This window comes from Dreissena polymorpha, chromosome 2, assembly GCF_020536995.1.
Source record: "Dreissena polymorpha isolate Duluth1 chromosome 2, UMN_Dpol_1.0, whole genome shotgun sequence".
Taxonomy (NCBI): Eukaryota; Metazoa; Mollusca; class Bivalvia; order Myida; family Dreissenidae; genus Dreissena; species Dreissena polymorpha.
This window is the reverse complement of record NC_068356.1, coordinates 11,583,069-11,605,532: the sequence shown is the minus strand read 5'-3', so window position 1 is coordinate 11,605,532 and position 22,464 is coordinate 11,583,069. Positions and strand designations below refer to the sequence as shown.

General features: G+C 36.7%; 1 protein-coding gene across 1 annotated transcript in view; it reads left to right on the top strand.

The window, feature by feature from the left end:
• Window positions 1-22,464, top strand: part of LOC127865832 (prominin-1-A-like) — a 127,378-nt gene that overhangs the window by 28,443 nt on the left and 76,471 nt on the right. The window contains exon 3 of the mRNA XM_052405860.1: window positions 13,848-14,056. Coding sequence (XP_052261820.1) covers window positions 13,848-14,056 — 209 coding nt within the window. The remainder of the gene's footprint in view (window positions 1-13,847; window positions 14,057-22,464) is intronic.

The following is a 22,464-nucleotide window of genomic DNA, read 5'->3' as shown; positions in this document are numbered from 1 at the left end:
ATAAATTTTAATATACAAATGGAAATAAAACCTGCATCTTGTGCAAATTGAACTGTCTTTGCATGTATATTGAAATCTATGAACAAGTAATAAGGAGTGATACATGTAACAATCTAGCATTTCATGATAAATATATATATTTATTTAATTTATTTTACGCAAATATTGTTTATCCATTGTGATTGCTTGGTTTCATGATGGTTTTACGTGCACTGCAAGAACGTACAATCTTTACAATTGCCGAAATTACATTTGCCGGTACCCGCGTTAAATACATCAATTGTGTAGCGGTAATATTGAACAATATTTTAAATTTAAAGTTATAAAGCACTGTATTATTATGATTAAACTGGCTAACATATAAATACACATATTCCTGTTAATCCGTTTCGGACAAATATCTTCTTTTTTTAATATGTTAAATTATTAATTAAAGGGGCCTTTTCACAGATTTTGGCATTTTTTAACTTATTCATTAAATGCTTTATATCGATAAATGTAAACATTGGATCGTAAAAGCTCCAGTAAAAAATCAAGAATAAAATTAAAAAAAGGAAAAGAACATTGCCCGGACCAGGTTTCGAACCAATGACCCCTGGAGTCCTGCCAGAGTCCTGAAGTAAAAACGCTTTAGCCTACTGAGCTATTCCGCCGAGTACATATACTTGAAGTATTTTATACCTTATATAAGCAATCTTCGTAGTTTCACAAAATTTAACGACAAAAACAGAACTCTCCAAATTATTCAATCGTTTCGCGTTGCAACGCTTTATAATTTTTAGGTTTTAAAATCGTCAAAAGATGCATATAATTGCTATATTAGACCATGGTAAATGTTCAGTATTACTGTTTCCTCACAAATATCATAACTAAAACGAAAATTTGCGAATTTGAAACAACTTTTTTCAATTTTGTCAATTTACCAAAGCGTGAAAAGATCCCTTTAAAGCAAATGTTACGTATTTTTGCTTTAATATTTGGCTTGCTCAATATGACTGCTCAATATGCCATGAGATGACATGGAGGTATCATAAAGTCTGCCACATGTGTCTATGCAGGGACCCGATTAAAGTATAGGTCCCTATGTTTATGACACCGGCATGTTTTCTGTGTAATTGTCTGGGCAGTCTCCGATCATAACGAGATTATATGCTTGTGACGAACAACGTTGCAATTAAACACCAGGTTAGAAATGCTGAAACAAAAGTGTCAAAATTGGTGTGCACAATTAAATAAAACAATTAGATTTATGAATTTATTTGTTGTGTAACAAGGTAAGTTTGTACAGATATATTAAGGTCAAAATCAGTTACTATATGTTGCGAATAAAAAGCGATCTATTTGTTGTTTGTTTTCATCGTTATTTGTGTTCTTTCATTAAATTTAATTTATTCTAAAAGAATTTCCATTTCTGAAATTTTGTATCTAAAATGGACGTGAAGATGCGTTTAGTAGAGATTTTTATGGTAACCACATACCGAGCTCGTAGATAGTGTACGTTCCACTTCAGAGCTCGTTTTTAGTAAAAACAAATAATAACAACAATATAATCGTTCCAAAAATGAATTTCCACGCATGCTTATGTTTTATTCAGACATAAATAATAAAATTATATTTGATACAGTTCATGATTATCAATAAAAACGATGATTATGTCAACCTTCTCTATATGCGCTTATATAAATTCCACCTCTTTTTGCCAACCAGTGGGCGGAGTCTAAACTTTGCAGGTGCGTGTGATGTCACGTGTTAACTCGTCTATAGCTTGGCTGTGTTCACAAATGGTGATGGTTTGTCGAAAAATATGGCCACCAGGGGGCAGGGCATTTTCCTTATATGGCTGAAATAAAACCTTGTTAACACTCTACAAGTTACATTTTTTGTCCAATCTGCATGACGCTTGGTCGGAACATTTTTTCTAATGATATCTGGGATGAGTTTGAAAATGGTTCCTGTCCGTTGAAAAACATGGCTGCCACGGGTTTGGCATTTTTCTTTATATGGCTATAGTAAAACCTTATAAACTCTCTTTGATATTTTGGCCATATCTTAGAAAACCGTGTTGCTACTCTATAGGCCACATTCTAGTATCAATCTTCATGAATCTGGGTCAGAATGTTGATTTTACAACATGGAGGCCAAGTTTAAATCTGGGCTAAGGTTGACATGAATTATTTAATACATTTTTTCATGAAATAAATCAAACAAATACCATTTCAGATGCTCTACATACTGCCAATTAATCCTGTTGCCTGCCTGCAACAACATGCCAAATGAAATCAATAACCAGTTACTAAACAATGTAATATACAGTTACTTAGATCAATGGGAGTGAGGGGGCTATAAAGTATTATTGTAAATGTGAAAGGCATGATTATTTACCTTTCGAAAAGAAACAATCAATTTTGGGTTTGATCTGGTTCTTTGATGTTTTGTTTAGCAATAAACGTGATTGATTGCTTGCCAAATTAAAGATTATAGAAGTATCAATCGTTTCATTGATTATCTTTCTTTATTGAATTCTTAACCAGATAATATCGTAGCTGCTATTTAAGAATCGGAAAAAAATTCATTAAAGTGAGCATGTACTATCTAATTAAAGTAAATCAAAACATATAAAAGACACCTATGCGTGGAGTTCGGAGAGAAGGATGACACGGTAGTCTTCTGTACAGCCTCCATTTGTTCAAACAGCTGCTCATGCAGGCTCACAGGGTTGGGCTTTACATTTTCCCTCAGCTCTTTAGCTCACCTGATTGCTCAGGTGAGCTTTTGTGACCGGTCTTTGTCCGTCGTCTGTCTGTCCGTCCACATTTGTTCGTAAACACTCTAGAGGCCACATTTATTGTCCAATCTTCATGAAACTTGGTCAGAAGCTTTTTCCCAATGACATTTCGATCGAGATCCAAACTGGGTCGTGCCGGGTTAAAAACTAGGTCACTAGGTCAAAAAAAAGAAAAACCTGGTAGACACTGTAGAAGTCACATTTCATGCCCAATCTTCATGTAACTTTGTCAAAATGTTTGTCTTAATAATATGTTGGTTGAGTTCAAAAGTGGTTCCAGTCCGTTGAAAAACATGGCCGCCAGTGGGCGGGGCAGTTTTCCTTATTTGGCTATTGAGAAACCTTGTAAGCACTCTAAAAGTCACAATTTTTGCCCAATCATCATGAAAGTTGGTCAAAACATGTTTTATTAATATCTCAGACGAGTTCTAAAATGGTCCAGATTGGTGAAAAAACATGGCCGTCAGTGGGCGGGGCATTTTTCTCTATATGTATATACTGAAAACATGTGAACACTCTAGAAGTCACATTTTTGGCCCAATTTTCATGAAATTTGGTCAGAACATTTGTTTCCTTGATATGAGAGTTGAGTTCGAAAATGGTTCCGGTCAGTTGAATAACATGGCTGCCGGGGGGGGGGGGGGGGGCAGTTTTCATATATTTATATAGTAAAAAAAGCTTGTGAACAGTCTAGAAGTCACATTTTTTGCCCAATCATCATGAAACTTGGTGAAAAGATTGGTTTTATATATATCACGTAATTAATGCAATAATTATTGCCCTTAGATTGTCCAAATTTTCATTATATTATACAAAATCCTTGCAAACACTCTAGAGGTCACAATTTTGTTGCAGATTTTATGAATCTTGGTCATAATATTTATTTTTATGCCCCCCCTTCGAGGAAGAAGGGGTATATTGTTTTGCACATGTCGGTCGGTCTGTTCGTCCACCGAATGGTTTATGAATGATAACTCAAGAACGCTTACGCCTAGGATCATGAAACTTCATAGGTACATTGATAATGACTCACAGATGACCCCTATTAATTTTCAGGTCACTAGGTCAAAGGTCAAGGTCACAGTGACTTGAAGCAGTAAAATGGTTTCCGGATGATAACTCAAGAACGCTTACACCTAGGATCATGAAACTTTATAGGTACATTGATCATGACTCGCAGATGACCCCTATTGATTTTCTGGTCACTAGGTCAAAGGTCAAGGTCACGGTGACTCGACACAGAAAAATGGTTTCCGGATGATAACTCAAGAAGGTTTACGCCTAGGATCATGAAACTTCATAGGTACATTGATCATGACTGGCAGATGACCCCTATTGATTTTCAGGTCACTAGGTCAAAGGTCAAGGTCACGGTGACTCGACACAGTAAAATGGTTTCCGGATGATAACTCAAGAACGCTAAAACCTAGGATCATGAAACTTCATAGGTACATTGATCATGACTGGCAGATGACACCTTTTGATTTTCAGGTCACTAGGTCAAAGGTCAAAGTCACAATGACTAGAAGCAGTAAAATGGTTTCCGGATGATAACTTGGAAGTGCTTTGGCGGATTTCATTGAAACTTGGTATGAGTATATATATATGGATAAGATGATTACTCAAGAATGCTTACGCCTAGGATCATGAAACTTCATAAGTACATTGATCATGAATGGCAGATGACCCCTATTAATTTTCAGGAAACTAGGTCAAAGGTCAAGGTCACAGTGACTTGAAACAGTAAAATGGTTTCCGGATGATAACTCAAGAATAATTAGGCCTAGGATCATGAAACTTCATAGGAACATTGATAATGACTGGCAGATGACCCCTATTGATTTTCAGGTCTTTAGGTCAAAGGTCAAGGTCACAGTGACTTGAAATAGTAAAATGGTTTTTAGATGATAACTCAAGAATGCTTACGCCTAGGATCATGAAACTTCATAGGTACATTGATCATGACTGGCAGATGACCCCTATTAATTTTCAGGTCACTAGGTCAAAGGTCAAGGTCACAGTGACTCGAAACAGTAAAATGGTTTCCTGATGATAACTCAAGAATAATTAGGCCTAGGATCATGAAACTTCATAGGTACATTGATCATGACTGGCTGATGACGCCTATTGATTATTAGGTCACTAGGTTAAAGGTCAAGGTCACAGTGACAAAAAACGTATTCACACAATGGCTGCCACTACAACTGACAGCCCATATGGGGGGCATGCATGTTTTACAAACAGCTCTTGTTGTAAGCAAAGTTTGATGTTTGGTAAGGGGGGTCAACTCAAAATATAGGTCACCAGGTCAAATCTTACAAAAACAAAAACACTCCATATGCCAGAGTTTTGGTTCATTAATGATGAAACTTTACCAGGATGTTTGTCTGGACAATATCTAGGTCATGTGACGTTTGGTAAAGATTGAATGAACCAACTCCTCTCAGGTGACCGAACTAGGGCCATCTTGGCCCTCTTGTTGTTTGTATGCCCCCAAAGGAGGGCATAAAGTGTCTGTCTGTCTTTCAGTCACACTTTGCGTTTAGGTTTCTGCGTTTAGGTTTCGAAAAAATGCTCATAACTTCTATGTCCCTTCAGATAGCAACTTGATAATTGGCAAGCATGTGTATCTCATGGAGCTGCACATTTTGAGTGTTGAAAGGTCAAGGTCATCCTTCTAGGTCAGAGGTCAAAAAAAATTCCAAGGGAAGTAATAAGCTTCAAAGGGAGATAATTATCTGTACCTGCCAAATGATAAAAAACAATTAACAAATTAAAGCAGCGTAGTAGGGGGCATTGTGTTTCTGACAAACACATCTCTTGTTTAAAGTAATTTTGCTATATAATTAAAAACAAGACATTCCACCCCATGATGCCATTCAGGGCTTACTGCTACTTTAGAGGCCTAATTTGAAGAACCTCAGTAGGGGACCACCATAGGAAACTTGTTGTTTCAGAGATGATTTGAACATGGTATTATGTGAAGTTGGAATAAGACATCAATTTGGGAATAAATTGTGTTTTTTCAACAGTGCATAATATGCAGTTTTACATGTTGTATTAATTTAGTTTGACATATTATAATTAAAATAGATACTTGCATATATAAAATCATCATTTAAATTGATTTTACTACAAAACTGGATTTTTTTTTTATCATTTTTTAATCCTCATAAAATAAAACTGTGTCCATGCGGTGCATGAACACAGTTTAAAAATACAGTAAAAAGGATAAAAATACAAGCACTGTTGCTGAAAAAGTCATGGAAAATTGCTTATTAAGCTTGAAGTTTAGATAGAATATTACAAAAATGAAGTCAGATCATGAAATGATTAGTTTTGTTTGAGAAAATCACCAAAATGATGTCCATTCTCAGTTTGATGTCTTATTCCTATTCCGAATTCACATAATACAGTGTTATTTGTAATTATCCCATTAAAAAAGACCATTTTGGCGTATTTTTAACAAAACTTTTTAGAGAACTGCTATTGATTGTTGCACACCAAGTTTTTAAATTCTTTCACGTGCAGTTTCATCGGAGATTTTTTAAATAATTTATTTAACATATCTTTTGACCCCTGGGTCTTTAACAGATGTAACCCAAGGGGCATAAACAAAAATTGTACAGGACTAACATAATCACACACTTAAGTTTTAGCACACTTAAACAAATATTTTGTTGGTCTTAAATTGAGATAAAAAATATTCATAAAATACATGTACTGAAATGTCTCTTAAATCACGTCGCCCCCTAGCGCAAGCTCTGTTATAAAGTGCTAGGGAATTAAACAGCTTTTTGATTTGAACATTCAATCAATTCGTGTGGCCTTACCAGTCTACATGATTGCATGTATTTACCTAATAACCACGGGTGTCAATTTTAGAAAAAAAATTGAGGAGGGGGGGTAGGGGAAAATTTGTCTGAAAGCGCGATCAATTGAGAACGAAATTAATATATTTGTTAAAGCTTCATCGTCTTTGCACTTGGTACCGATTTTGCCTGGTATTTTATTTATTTATTTCTGATAAGCTAGCCAATGGCATGGAAATGAATGATAAATAACGGAAAATTGTCGCTACTCTCTGAAATTCTTACAAGTCAACGAATTGTTGCACATGTCCATCATCATGAAATTCTAAGTGATCGATTAGCGAAGTTAAGCGGTTCAAAAGCATATTGTAAAGCAATATGTTAACCAAATTATATTTTGATTACATATTTGCTTGGTAAATGTTTTTCATTTTTGGCAATCAAACTATATGCACATTTTATTTCATGTGGAAAACGCGTACATTTTTTTTATTGTCGTTTTCGAATACAGCATTTTTCGCTGATTTTTATGCTCCCCTTCGAAGAAGAGGGTGTATATTGCTTTGCTCATGTCGGTCGGTCGGTCGGTCGGTCGGTCCGTCCACCAGGTGGTTGTCGTATGATAACTCGAGAACGCATACGCCTAGGATCATGAAACTTCATAGGTAGATTGATCATGACTCGCAGATGACCCCTATTGATTTTGAGGTCACTAGGTCAAAGGTCAAGGTCACGGTGACCCAAAATAGTAAAATGGTTTTCGGATGATAACTCAAGAACGCATACGCTTAGGATCATGAAACTTCATGGGTAGATTGATCATGACTCGCAGATGACCCCTATTGATTTTGAGGTCACTAGGTCAAAGGTCAAGGTCATGGTGACCCAAAATAGTAAAATGGTTTCCGGATGATAACTCAAGAACGCATACGCCTAGGATCATGAAACTTCATTGGTAGATTGATCATGACTCGCAGATGACCCCTATCAATTTTGAGGTCACTAGGTCAAAGGTCACGGTGACCCGAAATAGTAAAATGGTTTCTGGATGATAACTCAAGAACGCATACGCCTAGGATCATGAAACTTCATGGGTAGATTGATCATGACTCGCAGATGACCCCTATCAATTTTGAGGTCACTAGGTCAAAGGTCAAGGTCACGGTGACCCGAAATAGTAAACTGGTTTCCGGATAATAACTCAAGAACGCATACGCCTAGGATCATGAAACTTCATGGGTAGATTGATCATGACTTGCAGATGACCCCTATTGTTTTTGAGGTCACTAGGTCAAAGGTCAAGGTCACGGTGACCTGAAATAGTAAAATGGTTTTCGGATGATAACTCAAGAACGCTTTTGCCTAGGATCATGAAACTTCATAGGTAGATTGATCATGACTCGCAGATGACCCCTATTGATTTTGAGGTCACAAGGTCAAAGGTCAAGGTCACGGTGACCCGAAATAGTAAAATGATTTTCGGATGATAACTCAAGAACGCTTTTGCCTAGGATCATGACACTTCATAGGTACATTGATCGTGACTCGCAGATGACTCCTATTGATTTTCAGGTCACTAGGTCAAAGGTCAAGGTCACAGTGACAAAAATCGTGCTCACACAATGGCTGCCACTACAATGGACAGCCCATATGGGGGGCATGCATGTTTTTTGTTTTTTTTTACATGCATTATAAACAAACCTAAAATGACAAATACACATGTGATGATGCGGATGGTCTGATTAATAATGGTTCGTATAGTTTTAACCAGAAATTCAGAAATTGCAACTAGAAAATAATACAATTAGAGAGGGGTAAAAAACCAAACTGGTTATTACATTGGCGAATGTCAGCTGGCGGGCGGAACAAGCTTATCCGGAAATGAGCTTGTCCGGGCCATAACTATGTCGTTCATTGTGAGATTTAAAAATCATTTGGCACATTTGTTCACTATCATTGGACGTTGTGTCGCGCGAAAGAATTACGTCGATATCTCCAAGGTCAAGGTCACACTGAGTTCAAAGGTCAAAAATGGCCATAAATGAGCTTGTCAGGACCATAACTATGTCGTTCATTGTGAGATTTAAAAATCATTTGGCACATTTGTTCACCATCATTGGACGTTGTGTCGCGCGAAAGAATTATGTCGATATCTCCAAGGTCAAGGTCACACTTTGAGTTCAAAGGTCAAAAATGGCCATAAATGAGCTTGTCCGGGCCATAACTATGTTGTTCATTGTGAAATTTTTAAATCATTTGACACATTTGTTCACCATCTTTGGACGTTGTGTCGCGCGAAAGAATTACGTCGATATCTCCAAGGTCAAGGTCACACTTTGAGTTCAAAGGTCAAAAATGGCCATAAATGAGCTTGTCCGGGCCATAACTATGTTGTTCATTGTGAAATTTTTTAATCATTTGGCACATTTGTTCACCATCATTGGACGGTGTGTCCCGCGAAAGAAGTAGGTCGATATCTCCAAGGTCAAGGTCACACTTTGAGTTCAAAGGTCAAAAATGGCCATAAATGAGCTTGTCCGGGCCATAACGATGTTGTTCATTAGGAGATTTTATAATCATTTGGCACAATTGTTCACCATCATTGGACGGTGTGTCGCGCGAAAGATTTACGTCGATATCTCCATGGTCAAGGTCACACTTTGAGTTCAAAGGTCAAAAATGGCCATAAATGAGCTTGTCCGGGCCATAACTATGTTGTTCATTGTGAATTTTTTTTATCATTTGGCACATTTGTTCACCATCATTGGACGGTGTGTCCTGCGAAAGAATTACGTCGATATCTCCAAGGTCAAGGTCACACTTTGAGTTCAAAGGTCAAAAATGGCCATAAATGAGCTTGTCCGGGCTATAACGATGTTGTTCATTAGGAGATTTTATAATCATTTGGCACAATTGTTCACCATCATTGGACGGTGTGTCGCGCGAAAGATTTACGTCGATATCTCCAAGGTCAAGGTCACACTTTGAGTTCAAAGGTAAAAAAATGGCCATAAATGACCAGGCCATAACTATGTTGTTCATTGTGAGATTTTAAAATCATTTGGCACATTTGTTTACCATCATTGGACGGTGTGTCGCGCGAAAGAATAACGTCGATATCTCCAAGGTCAAGGTTACACTTTGAGTTCAAAGGTCAAAAATGGCCATAAATGAGCTTGTCCGGGCCATAACTATGTCGTTCATTGTGAGATTTAAAAATCATTTGGCACATTAGATCGCCATCATTGGACAGTGTGTCGCGCGAAAGAATTACGTCGATATCTCCAAGGTCAAGGTCACACTTTGAGTTCAAAGGTCAAAATTGGCCATAAATGAGCTTGTCCGGGCCATAACTATGTCGTTCATTGTGAGATTTAAAAATCATTTGGCACATTTGTTCACCATCATTGGACGGTGTGTTGCACAAAAGAATAACGTCAATATCTCCAAGGTCAAGGTCATACTTTGAGTTCAAAAATCAAAATGGCCATACATGATAATTGCATAATAATTCTTAAAAATCGACAAAAAATAGCTTCTCTTGTTTTGTGAAGACAGCATGCAAAATATTCTGTGTCGATGCAGCATGTGGGGGTATACGTCAAGTCTGTGACAAAGCTCTAGTTATAAAGAGTTATTGAGTTATTGAGAACCTGGTTTTGTGACAATTTTGTCCCTTGTACACTGTAACTCAAATATAGCGCGGTCAATGTGGTCCAAGCCGCGAAACAGCGTTACAACGGAACCCGGTTATAGGTTTTGAGCTCATTTACTGCAGGGCGCTATAAAAAAACAGGTATAGAATAGCCTATAATATAGGTCATGTATATTGCCATGCTGTGTTCACGCATATACATGCATATAAACCGAATCGTATCGATAACAGTATACATACCGCTTTTCTTATGTGCACATTCATCCGATAATCCAATAAAATTGCAACATCACTTAAAAAATAATAATCTTGAACATTAATGACGATATATGTTTAAGAAATTCGTAAACACAACAGTACGCATATATGCCATTTTCAGAAGTGTTAAGAGTACAGTGCATTATAGGGCAGAGCTTTCATTGGACGAGCGACTTTAAATTTAGATTGAATGCAATACGACTCATGTACAAAAAATTGTTTCATTGCGTCATACGCATGCAAAAAACGTGTTTCCCGGGGACGTTCTGATACCGCGCGAAAATGAAAGTGAAACTCTGTTAACAATTACCGGTACACTGCGTTTGCATGTAAATAAATCGTCTGCATTATTTAATTTCTTATACACGAACTGAAAGATTAAATGACATAATACTAGAATGATAATGAAATGACAGAATAAGTTGTTTTATACAGTAGGCAGTATATTTCACAGCCGCTCATTTAATATAGTCAAACTGCAACCATATCAAAGTAAGAATGTTTCAATCGTTTTGAATTACTAATTGTATAACTATCCCGCTTGCACTTAACTTATGGAAATTATCGCACTGAACCGCTCTGATGAGGAATACATGTAATAAACACTGACACGCGAGTTTTTCACACCTTTATTGACATTACACAACAGATTAACACCAATTAGCTGTCGGTGTTGTTTAACCTCGAGGCGATAATAATCGGTTTAACGGACGGTTGAATAAAGCAATCAACATGTGATTGCCGCCATCTTTGAATTGTCTGAAAATACATGAAGTTGCATATTACGGATTTGAATCAGAAATCAAATGGAAGGTTGGAGAAAAAATGGGATCCAAGCATCCTCCGGGTTATATTGGATTCAGCGTTATAACGGAGCGCGTTATATTGGAGTTACAGTGTATTACCTTAATCCTGTTTTTAAAACAAATGAAAAGTGTCACCAGATAAGTGCAGAAGGGCAGATTTCTGGTAAAATAGAGACGAAAAATAATTATTTGGCTAAAAATGGGGTTGTCGAAAAATGTAGAGTGTCTGGAAACTTATGTAATTATGGTAATTATATCAAATGTTTCACACCAAATTTAAAAACTTTGAAATTCTTGGTTCATGGAAGAATATTTATGTTATTTACACAACAAGTTTATGTTAATATGTGACCCTTGGGGCTTGGCCAGTTTTAACTCTAGAGGAACAATTTGATTTTGCTAGAGGAGGATTACAAATCAGATCTTAAACCCATGATCCTTGCTTGCAGTTTCAGATAAGATATTTACTATGTAAGTCTATATAAATCATGTGACCACAAAGGCATGGCCAGTTTTGAGCCAGGGGCATGGTTTGATTAATCTTTGTACAGTATCACTGTCTGACCACATGCTATTAAAACAGTAAACCTTGTCGTTCGGAGAACAAAGATTTTTTAAGTTGACATATATATATAAACTGTATATAAATTATGTGACCTATGAGTTTGCGTAAAGAAGTTATAGATATGAAAATCTGAAACAAATACATTGAAGACCAGCGTGGCCAATAAATTAGCATATTTATTTCTCTAAAAGAAAGACAAAATTTAAGTACAAAATGTCTAAAAATAAAGAAGATAGCTAAACCTTTCTTCCCTTTTGTACTTAATGCCAGAGCATATCAACTATAAATATTCTAAACAAGGAAATGGAAGACTGTTTTTTTACAACATAAAGGAACTTCTTCACATATTGGAGCATTTTTGAAGTGTTTCAGATTTAAACCATTGAACTGTAGAGCTCCATTACTATGATAAGAATAAATATATTCAGCATTTTGTTATATTTATAGTAGTGGATAGTCTATATGTATTTCAATTTAGTTGACACAACAGTTATTTGTAAAATGGGACAAGTGTGTTTGATATGCAAAATCTGACTTTGTTTATGGCTAAAATACATTGTCAATAAAATTCCAGTGTTAGCTTTGGAGATATGAGTCATGTTCTGAGAAAACTAAGCTTAATGCATGTGCGTAAAGTGTCGTCCCAGATTAGCCTGTGCAGTCCGCACAGGCTAATCAAGGACGACACGTTCCGCCTAAACTTGATTTTCAGTAAGGAGGGACTTCCTTGAAACTAAAAATACCATAACAGCGGAAAGTGTCGTCCCAGATTAGCCTGTGTGGACTGCACAGGCTAATCTGGGACGACACTTTACGCAAATGCATTAAGCCCAGTTTTCTTAGAACATGACTCATATTAGTTTCTTTATTCGAAGGGATTGCAATGCTATTAGCTGCACCTTATCTATATTTTCCAGTTGTCAAATTCTAATCTTTGAAGTGGATAAGGTTTAGTACTCTGTTGACAGCTTTCTTGTTTTTCAGAGTTTGGTTGCCTACATAATAGTTAAATCTGCACTGAATAAATATTTAGAAATAAATAAAGTAATGCAGAACCACAACAGACTGTGTTAAAATAAGTTTTTTGAAGTATGTTTTACTTGCTGAGTGAATTATGTCTAAAACCATACTTGTTGATGGTATGTAAATCATGACATTTCCCACTTGACATATCACTTTTGTCAATCTGCTTGTTTTGCAACTGAACTTTGTATCATGTTGTGCATAACCTAAAAGTCATGAAATTAAATCTAATTTGGTAGAAAATCTCCTTTTGATTAGCTGGAAAACAAAATGATAACTAGATAGACTTATCAAACGGGCCTTTCATAGGCTCATGTTAAGACTGCCACACTCTTAAAATTATATCTGAGATGTCCTTAAGATTAAATTTCTGGTATAAAGATTATTTATTCAAAAACATGCATACTTTAAAACAAAGGATCTATAGAACATTTATGCTGGAAAACCAACCAGCAAAATTTGCATGAACTTCTCATTATAAAGCACCCTCACGTCACCAAACCCTTGGTCCTGGTCATTGTGTTTCTCAGTTTTTACTGGCATTTAAAAGTAAATTCTGTTATCTTGCAGTAGTATACAAAAGCAAGATGGAGAATACCCATCCACTAAAAAAATTATATTTTACTTGGGAATGATGCCTTCATAAAAAAGGTATTTGAGTGGCACTCTGGTAAAACCAGGCTTACATGTAAGCTAGTGTAAAGTATCCTGCCAGATTAGCCTGTGAAGTCTGCAGAGGCTAACCTGAGAGGACACATTCTGCCTAGAGTGAATATATGTGTGGAAGAAACTTTCTTACAGCATTGAAAAGAAATCCACTCAAGCTGTAAATGTTGTCCTTATTAGCTTGTGGAGACTGCATAGGCTAATATAGGATCTACTTTATGCACAACAATTATCAATAAATGCTGCAATGACCAAGGAAATTGTCTATCTATTAAAGGTGGTCAAGACATACGGGGGTGTTGCTGCCTGTATAATCATGGGCATCATATTCATAGTGTTCATGCCCATAGTGGGTCTCATCTATTGCTGCTGCCACTGCTGCTGTCACAAGTGTGGTGGTACCAAGGAGGAGAAAGACCCGCCCCATGCTAGCTGCAAGCGTTGGACACTGGTCATCCTTGTGGCTGTGTTTAGCACTCTGATACTGTAAGTTTATTTAATTGTGTTTTTTGGCATAGCTTTCTAACCCAGTTTTTTACCTTTATTGACCTTGATAAACAGTGGACATAATTCTGCTACTGCATTGGCCAAACTGAAAATTGTCCGGATTTTGCAACGCTTTTGCAAGGCTGTAAGCCAAATATTGAGTGGGAAACCCATTGTATCTCGTACAGAAATAATGAACAGGTACAACTGTTTCACACTACATTCTCCAAATCAATGCACTGAGTGTGTTTCTTTTTACATAACCCAGAGTGTTTATACTTGGAAGTTTGTTGTACATTTAACAAGTATTTTCATATTGCCACATTTAATAGTTATTTTCATATTGCATTATATGCTCTATAATATTTGTATTATGGTGTCATTAGTGCTATTCCTTTTGTTATATGTACCTACCCTGATCAACTCTCAAAAATATGTATTTGTTTTATATTTACATACAAACATAATAAATAATTGGGTTTTGCTGAAGTCAGTATTCCAGCCCAAACATTGTGTGACTTTCTGTAAATGTAAAACATGCCATGTTGGGAAATATTAAGTTCAGTGTGCGGTCAGCCTATCTGAAAATTGCCCCTGTAAACCAGCATTGGCGACCAAGATTTAGCTCTTGGCTTTTATGACACAGTCATTTCAGTTGTATACAAAAAGGTATTGTGGTTACTTTTAATCCCCCACCATAGGCGGATGGATATTGTTTGGGCGTTGTCCGTCCGTCTGGAGCCATATCTTGGAAGTGCTTTGGCGGATTTCATTGAAACTTGGTATGAGTATGTATATGGATAAGAGGCTAATGCACGCCAAATGGCATTGTACACCATCAGTTAATAACAGAGTTATGGCCCTTTGTATCTTGAAAAAATGCTTTTTGTGTGTGTCCGGAGCCATATCTTGGAAGTGCTTTGGGGGATTTTATTAGCTCATCTATTTTTTGAAAAAAAATTATGAGCTATTGTCATCACCTTGGCGTCGGCGTTGGCGTTGGCGTCCGGTTAAGTTTTGCGTTTAGGTCCACTTTTCTCAGAAAGTATCAATGCTATTGCATTCAAACTTGGTATACTTACTTACTATCATGAGGGGACTGGGCAGGCAAAGTTAGATAACTCTGGCGTGCATTTTGACAGAATTATGTGCCCTTTTTATACTTAGAAAATTGAAAATTTTGGTTAAGTTTTGCGTTTAGGTCCACTTTTCTCAGTAAGTATCAATGCTATTGCATTCAAACTTGGTACACTTACTTACTATCATGAGGGGACTGGGCAGGCAAAGTTAGATAACTCTGGCGTGCATTTTGACAGAATTATGTGCCCTTTTTATACTTAGAAAATTGAAAATTTTGGTTAAGTTTTGTGTTTAGGTCCATTTTATTCCTTAAGCATCAAAGCTATTGCTTTCATACTTGCAACACTTACTAACTATCATAAGGGGACTGTGCAGGCAAAGTAATGTAACTCTGACTGGCATTTTGACAGAATTATGTGTCCTTTTTATACTTAGAAAATTGAAAATTTGATTAAGTTTTGTGTTTAGGTCCACTTTATTCCTACAGTATCAAAGCTATTGCTTTCATACTTGCAACACTTATGAACTATCATAAGGGGACCGTGCAGGCAAAGTTATGTAACTCTGACTGGCATTTGGACGGAATTATGGGCCCTTTATACTTAGAAAATTGAAAATTTGGATAAGATTTATGTTTTGGTCCACTCTACCCCTAAAGTATCATAGATATTGCTTTCATACTTGGAACACTCACAAACTAAGGGTACAGTAAAAGGACAAGTTGCATAACTCTGGTTGTCATTGTTACGGAATTATGGCCCTTTTTTGACTTAGTAACTTTTAATATATGGTTAAATTTTGTGTTTCGATCCACTTTACTTCTTAAGTATCAAGGCTATTGCTTTCAAACTTCAAATACTTTCATGCTATCATGAGGTTACTGTACCTGGCAAGTTGAATTTTACCTTGACCTTTGAATGACCTTGACTCTCAAGGTCAAATTATTAAATTTTGCTAAAATTGCCATAACTTCTTTATTTATGATTAGATTTGATTGATACTTTGACGAAACTACTCTTACCTGACATACCACAATAGACTCCACCCAAACCATCCCCCGTGCCCTCCTCCCCCCTCCCCCCCTCCGCCCTCCCCCCCCCCCTAATTTTTTTTTTTTTTTTTTTTTTAAGATCATCTCACAAATGACCACCACACCCTCACACTATACCCCCACCCCACCCCCCCACCCCACCCCCCCCCCAATTTTTTTTTTTGATTTTTTTTTTTTTTTTTTTTTTTTAATCTCATCTCACAAATTACCACCACCCCCATCACAAAATAACCCCCCCCCCCCCCCATTTTTTTTTTTAAACGGTTATGTTTGAAATACCGTCCAACCATCGCACCCAAAAAATACCCCCCCCCCCCATCGCCCCCGCCACCCCCCACCCCCCCCCCACCCCCCCCCCCCCTCCCCCCGCCCCCTATTTTTTTTTTTTTTTAACCAGGTTTTCCAAAGGAAAAAACTGGTTATTAGATTGGCTAATGCGGGCGGGCTGGCTGGCTGGCTGGCTGGCGGGCTGGCTGGCTGGCGGGCTGGCGGAATAAGCTTGTCCGGGCCATAACTATGTCGTTCATTGTCAGATTTTAAAATCATTTGGCACATTTGTTCACCATCATTGGACGGTGTGTCGCGCAAAATAATTACGTCGATATCTCCAAGGTCAAGGTCACACTTTGAGTTCAAAGGTCAAAAATGGCCATAAATGAGCTTGTCCGAGCCATAACTATGTCGTTCATCGTCAGATTTTAAAATCATTTGGCACATTTGTTCACCATCATTGGACGGTGTGTCGCGCGAAATAATTACGTCGATATCTCCAAGGTCAAGGTCACACTTTGAGTTCAAAGGTCAAAAATGGCCATAAATGAGCTTGTCCTGGCCATAACTATGTCATTCATTGTGAGATTTTAAAATCATTTGGCACATTTGTTCACCATCATGGGACGGTGTGTCCCACGAAAGAATCACGTCAATATCTCCAATGTCAAGGTCGCCACGACTAAAAATAGATTTAAAAAAAAAAAAAAATTACAAAGGGGGTTAATTTTTTTTGGTCATTTCAAAAGTTCAGTTTGAGTTTTCTCCCTTTATCAGATTTTTTTTTCACAATGAAAACCTGGTTTTGTGACAATTTTGTCCCTTGTTTTCGCTTTTTTGGAAGATAATGTAATAAATGTCCACAACCCCACACTATAAACCCCTCTTCACTCCACCCCTCCCTCCTTTGTGATTGAAAATGAGAGTCCCTTCACCTTTGAAAAGAAAATAGATGAGCGGTCTGCACCCGCAAGGCGGTGCTCTTGTTGAAACTTGGTATGAGTATATATATGGATAAGAGGGTGATGTAGCCAAATAACATTGTACACCATCTGTTAATAACGGAGTAATGTCCCTTTGTATCTTGAAGAAATGCTTTTATGAGTGTCAAATATAATACTTTTGTGTCCTGAAGCATATTGGCGGGGGATATCAATTCAACAAATTTGCTTTTTTCTTGTAAAATATGCCATGAGATACAAATGTACCATTTATTAAAATCGCGAAAAAACAAACTAATATTAAATTCATGATATGCAATGTGGGAACGCATAAAATATGATCTGATGTAGTGTTATTTTTATCTTCAGTGTGCAGTTTGAATATACCATAGGTTTCCACGTATAGCGCGCTCCCGTGTATAGCGCGCAGGCTGTTTTTTAAATGCAAAAATGGAGAAAAAAATATTTAAAGACAATAAAACCACCAAATCAGACCGAAAATGGCCGCCATTTTATTATTGCACAATCCAATAATCCGGGGCATTGGAAAGCTTAATTAAGCATTCAAAATAGGAAGCGTCATTATGATTAGGAGCATGGGTTGCATAGCACTATACTTTTCTGACAATTTTGTAATTTTCTAGCAAAAGATTAACAGTCCACGTGAATTTTGTGAAAAACGTGAGAAAATAAGAATTAGTGGAAATCATGTGATTTTTCCTCGGGGAAAGCATGGGCGTTACCGTTAAATTTGAATGTCGCATGGGAGACAGGGATACAGTTGTTGAGGTACACCACTGTTGAACGTTCAATATTTATACACACAAAATGCAATTGCATATCTTCACGTTCTCAAGTGTCAATTAGTGTCTCAAATGTCAAGTAGCGTCTTAACAAGTTGTGGCACATATTACTCAATAACATCTGCCAATTACGAAGTGCAAAATGACCCTCTTTCACACCTACCGTTACCCGCAAAAAAGACCTCGTTCGCACCTACCCTTGCCTGCTCTCCGGAATGTCGACAACAATCCCCATCGGAATTCATCAATAAAGAAGTGTAAAAACACAAACAAAGAAATGTCCGCAAGTTTATTCAAACAAATTTATTTTTTACCAAAACTTCTTCTACCGCGTTCATATCTACCAGTAGCGACTTCTTGTTGTTTCGACAATGGCCCCTCAGTCTGTACGATTATAGGGTGGTAGTTTTCTGGAAAAAAACATGGCGGTCATTTTGATTATTTACGATTACACAACATATTTTTTACCAATTTAGCAGCCAGGATAGCGTTGTATCAATGTATAGCGTGCACCAGCTTTTTAATTTGAATTTTAGAGGTAAAACACTGCGCGCTATATGTGGAAACCTATGGTACATATAAATGTATCTATATGTAAGGAATCTTATATACTGCAAATACCAGCATAAATAAGTGTATAAAGAAGCATATGAAATGTGATAAGTACTATGTATTAATCTTTAAACTATAAAAAACACTAAATAAAAAGTGTATAGATAAATATGCACTATACTACATAACACACATTTTTATAAATAAGCAACTAAAAATTGAAAACACAAAAACTTTTGTTGTCTATTTAAATCTTTAAATTTGTACACATTTTCAACCTGTATTTTTAATGAGGATATGGGCCAAATGCCTTTTTTAAAAGATATTTCTTTATATGACTGAAACACATAGATTTTTGGTGTCTTTAAAGTTGCATGTTAATTTCATTTGTATGATTGATTGCATGGAAAATAAGAAACTGACATGTAGTATTAAGTGTTTAATTGATGAGAAATGTTATGCTGGCTAGCTCAGTTGGTAGAGCTACACTATCTGAGGATTGCTGGTTTGATTCCCATCCTGGTCACCATCATTACTTGTGTTAGCGGTGCTCTTGAAATTATTATTGCGGCCATTCTCCTCAAACTTTTATTAACCAGGTTTTCCGAAGGTTTCCCAGGTTTTGGAGTAATCCAAGGTTTTACTTTTTTCATTAATTCGGTTGGTGATGCTTAACTTCTGATCACAAACACTTTATTAGCACACAAGGTACGTACATGCGCATGAAAAAAACCCTGGAAATACAACATGATCACTACACAGAGTCCGATGTATTATCTGCTTCGCTCTCTTTTATACCATATACATACATGCCATAATTTTTCAGACCAATTCCGGGACATTGAGTTAAATTGTCCGGGACTTTTGCCGATTTTCCGGGACATGTATAAAATATAGCGATATTTATAGACATATGCATTTTTGGTACGTTTTTTTTTGTTTCGCATCGTTAATTGCAAAAGTTCGAAAGCCTATCCGAAATACACTTGATCTATTAACGTCAAATTAAACATTACTACTTCCGTTACTAGATACCAGCCACGTGTTTTCAGTGTAAGCGTTCTGTGTAACGCATAGTTGTTGATACGCCTTTATTCATTTATAACATTTATATAATAAAAAATACAACAATACAGTACCGTTAGATCGTCAACTCAAATCAATTCAGTTTTTATATGCTTACTTTTTTACTCAACTTCTTTGTTAGTTAAACGTGCGAACTGCTTTTAATTTTTTACTCAGCGATGTTGGACTTCAGATGTGTGAACAACTATCCTTTGCCCTTACGCAGCGGGAAATAATGACGTAGTAGATTAAAGTCAATTAACAACCACATTAAACAATGCCGCCTTTTCGGTTTGACCGCGAACGTGAGACAATCGATATGATAACAGGACCCCTGTTAATTGATCGATTTTGACACGTAGCGTAGTCTGCCTATTCGGGTAGGCATTGTCATGGAGACGCTGCAGATATACACAGATTCGAGGTGCAATGAAGCCTAAGATAAGGTACATGTATATATGGATTTTGTAAATTCCGGGACATTTGACAGATTTCCGGGACAGCGGGACAAGTTCTTCATTTCCGGGACTGTCCCGGACAATCCGGGACGTATGGCATGTATGCCATATATTTTATCATAATTATCGATTGTTGGTAATTATTTAATTATTATTAAAACTGTGTAGCTTTTTGTCTGCATCTCAAAGGATGACAATTTGCAGTGTTTCTCAAACTGCAACTAACTTCACACCTAATCAAGCGTATTTTGTCTGCTTGATTGCGCTGTTTTCACAACTCTAATATTTTTAGCACCGACCAGACAAGAAGGTGTCTTCGAATAATTGCCAGTTAATTATGTGTGAAATACATTTCAGGGACCAGCACACATCCTCGAGTTATCGAAAATCGCATGTTTGAGTTATTGTGGGTATTTTTATATAGAAATTAAAGGAAAATGTTAGGGACATCCTTTAATGCTCGAGTGATCGCCAGTTTTCGAGAAATCGCCAGCTCGAGTTATTTCAATTCTACTGTACAGTTGTATAGGGTAAGAAATTTAAATCAAACAACCAAGAAAACATATCAAATACAAGGCTGTCTCATTTTTTTTCTTAAAATTCAATCCTACAACTTGAAATTAGAACGAATAACACAAAACCCTATATTAAAATGTAATAATTAACTACTTCTTACATTCACAAGTTGCAGAGAGATGCCAAGGAATTGAACCTTCTTACCAAACCATTAATTTCTATTAAGGTTAAGTATTACCGATATAAGTTACAAATTGTGATTGATACTCTCTAAATATGAGTGTGGGTATACCCCTGTAGTGAATTAGATGGGGTATTCTGGATTTAACATGGAGATCATGTCTGTCACTAGACACAATTAAGTCTCATTAAGTGTACGACACTACCATAGTCAATCCATAACATTCGATTTTGCATTCTTTGTTCCTTGTGATAATTATAAAGTTGTGCATAGGGAACAGCTTGGCTTTGACAATATAATGACTATGTAGGTGATCTGAATTTCTTTCACAGTGAAAGTATGTGCTGTTAAGCAGTTACCGTCATGCAATTAAAGTATTATGTCACCATGTTTAACATTCCAACCAGGAAGGATTGAGCTAGCTAGAAATCTTGCTATAGATAACAGCATACATTGTAGCTGTCTACTACTTTTATGTACATGATCTTATCATTGATATCACATTGTGCACACTTATGGTTGATATGGGTGTGTTTAGTTGAATTGATTTGCAATATTATAGGGTTGTTGATATGGTGTGTGAAATGAATACAAGTTAGATTAATGAAAAACAACATTTCTGAATGTATGTTTGTTAATGGAGAAAACTGAGATCCATTAATATAGAAATAAACAAGTTCTTATTTTTGGAACATCAAGCTAGGGCATATCAGAAAAGTTTTGTTCTTCATATCAAAATGCAAAAAATAGTAGCAAACATTTGGTATAAACCAAACAAGCCATGCTAAAAAATATAAACACAGATAAACAACACATTGCATGGAGAAATCAAAGCGCTGAAGGCACTGAAGTTGTCCGCTGTTGTCGTTCTTGATTAGCTTGTGCGCATTGCACAGGCTAACCAGTGTGCACAGGCTAATCTTATTTGACATGCATTAAGCCCCGTTTTCCCTGAAAGCAGCCAATATGTACAGATTTCAATGATAAACACTAGCCATCTTACAAGCTGGTATATACACTCACTGCAGAAGAAGAGCAGAAGCATTTGTCGTCTGCAGTGCAGACAGGCAGCGGTTATCGTTCCTAGCATAGTGAGTTGCAGTTCTTACCATAGCTAAGGCTTCTAAGCACATACTGATTTGCAAAATATGCTCTGTAAATTTAGTCGGCCGCTAAAAACTAACAAATAAAATGTCATAAACCTGGTCCTTTTAAGCAATAAGCTATTTCCGGTCTAATTATTGATACTAATTTCTCATTTGAGCCTTGTTCTGTGAAAACTGGGCTAAATGATTGTGCCTGAAGTGTCATCCTAGATTAGCCTGTGCAGTCCACACAGGTTTATCAAGTACAACACTTTCCACTTTTATGGTTGTTGTTTTTTAAGAGAGTCTCTTCTTAGCATAATTCCATTTTATTTTCAAAGTGTCCACCCTGATATGCCTGTGTTGACTGCACAGTCTGATTTGGGCCTACACTTAACGCATGTGT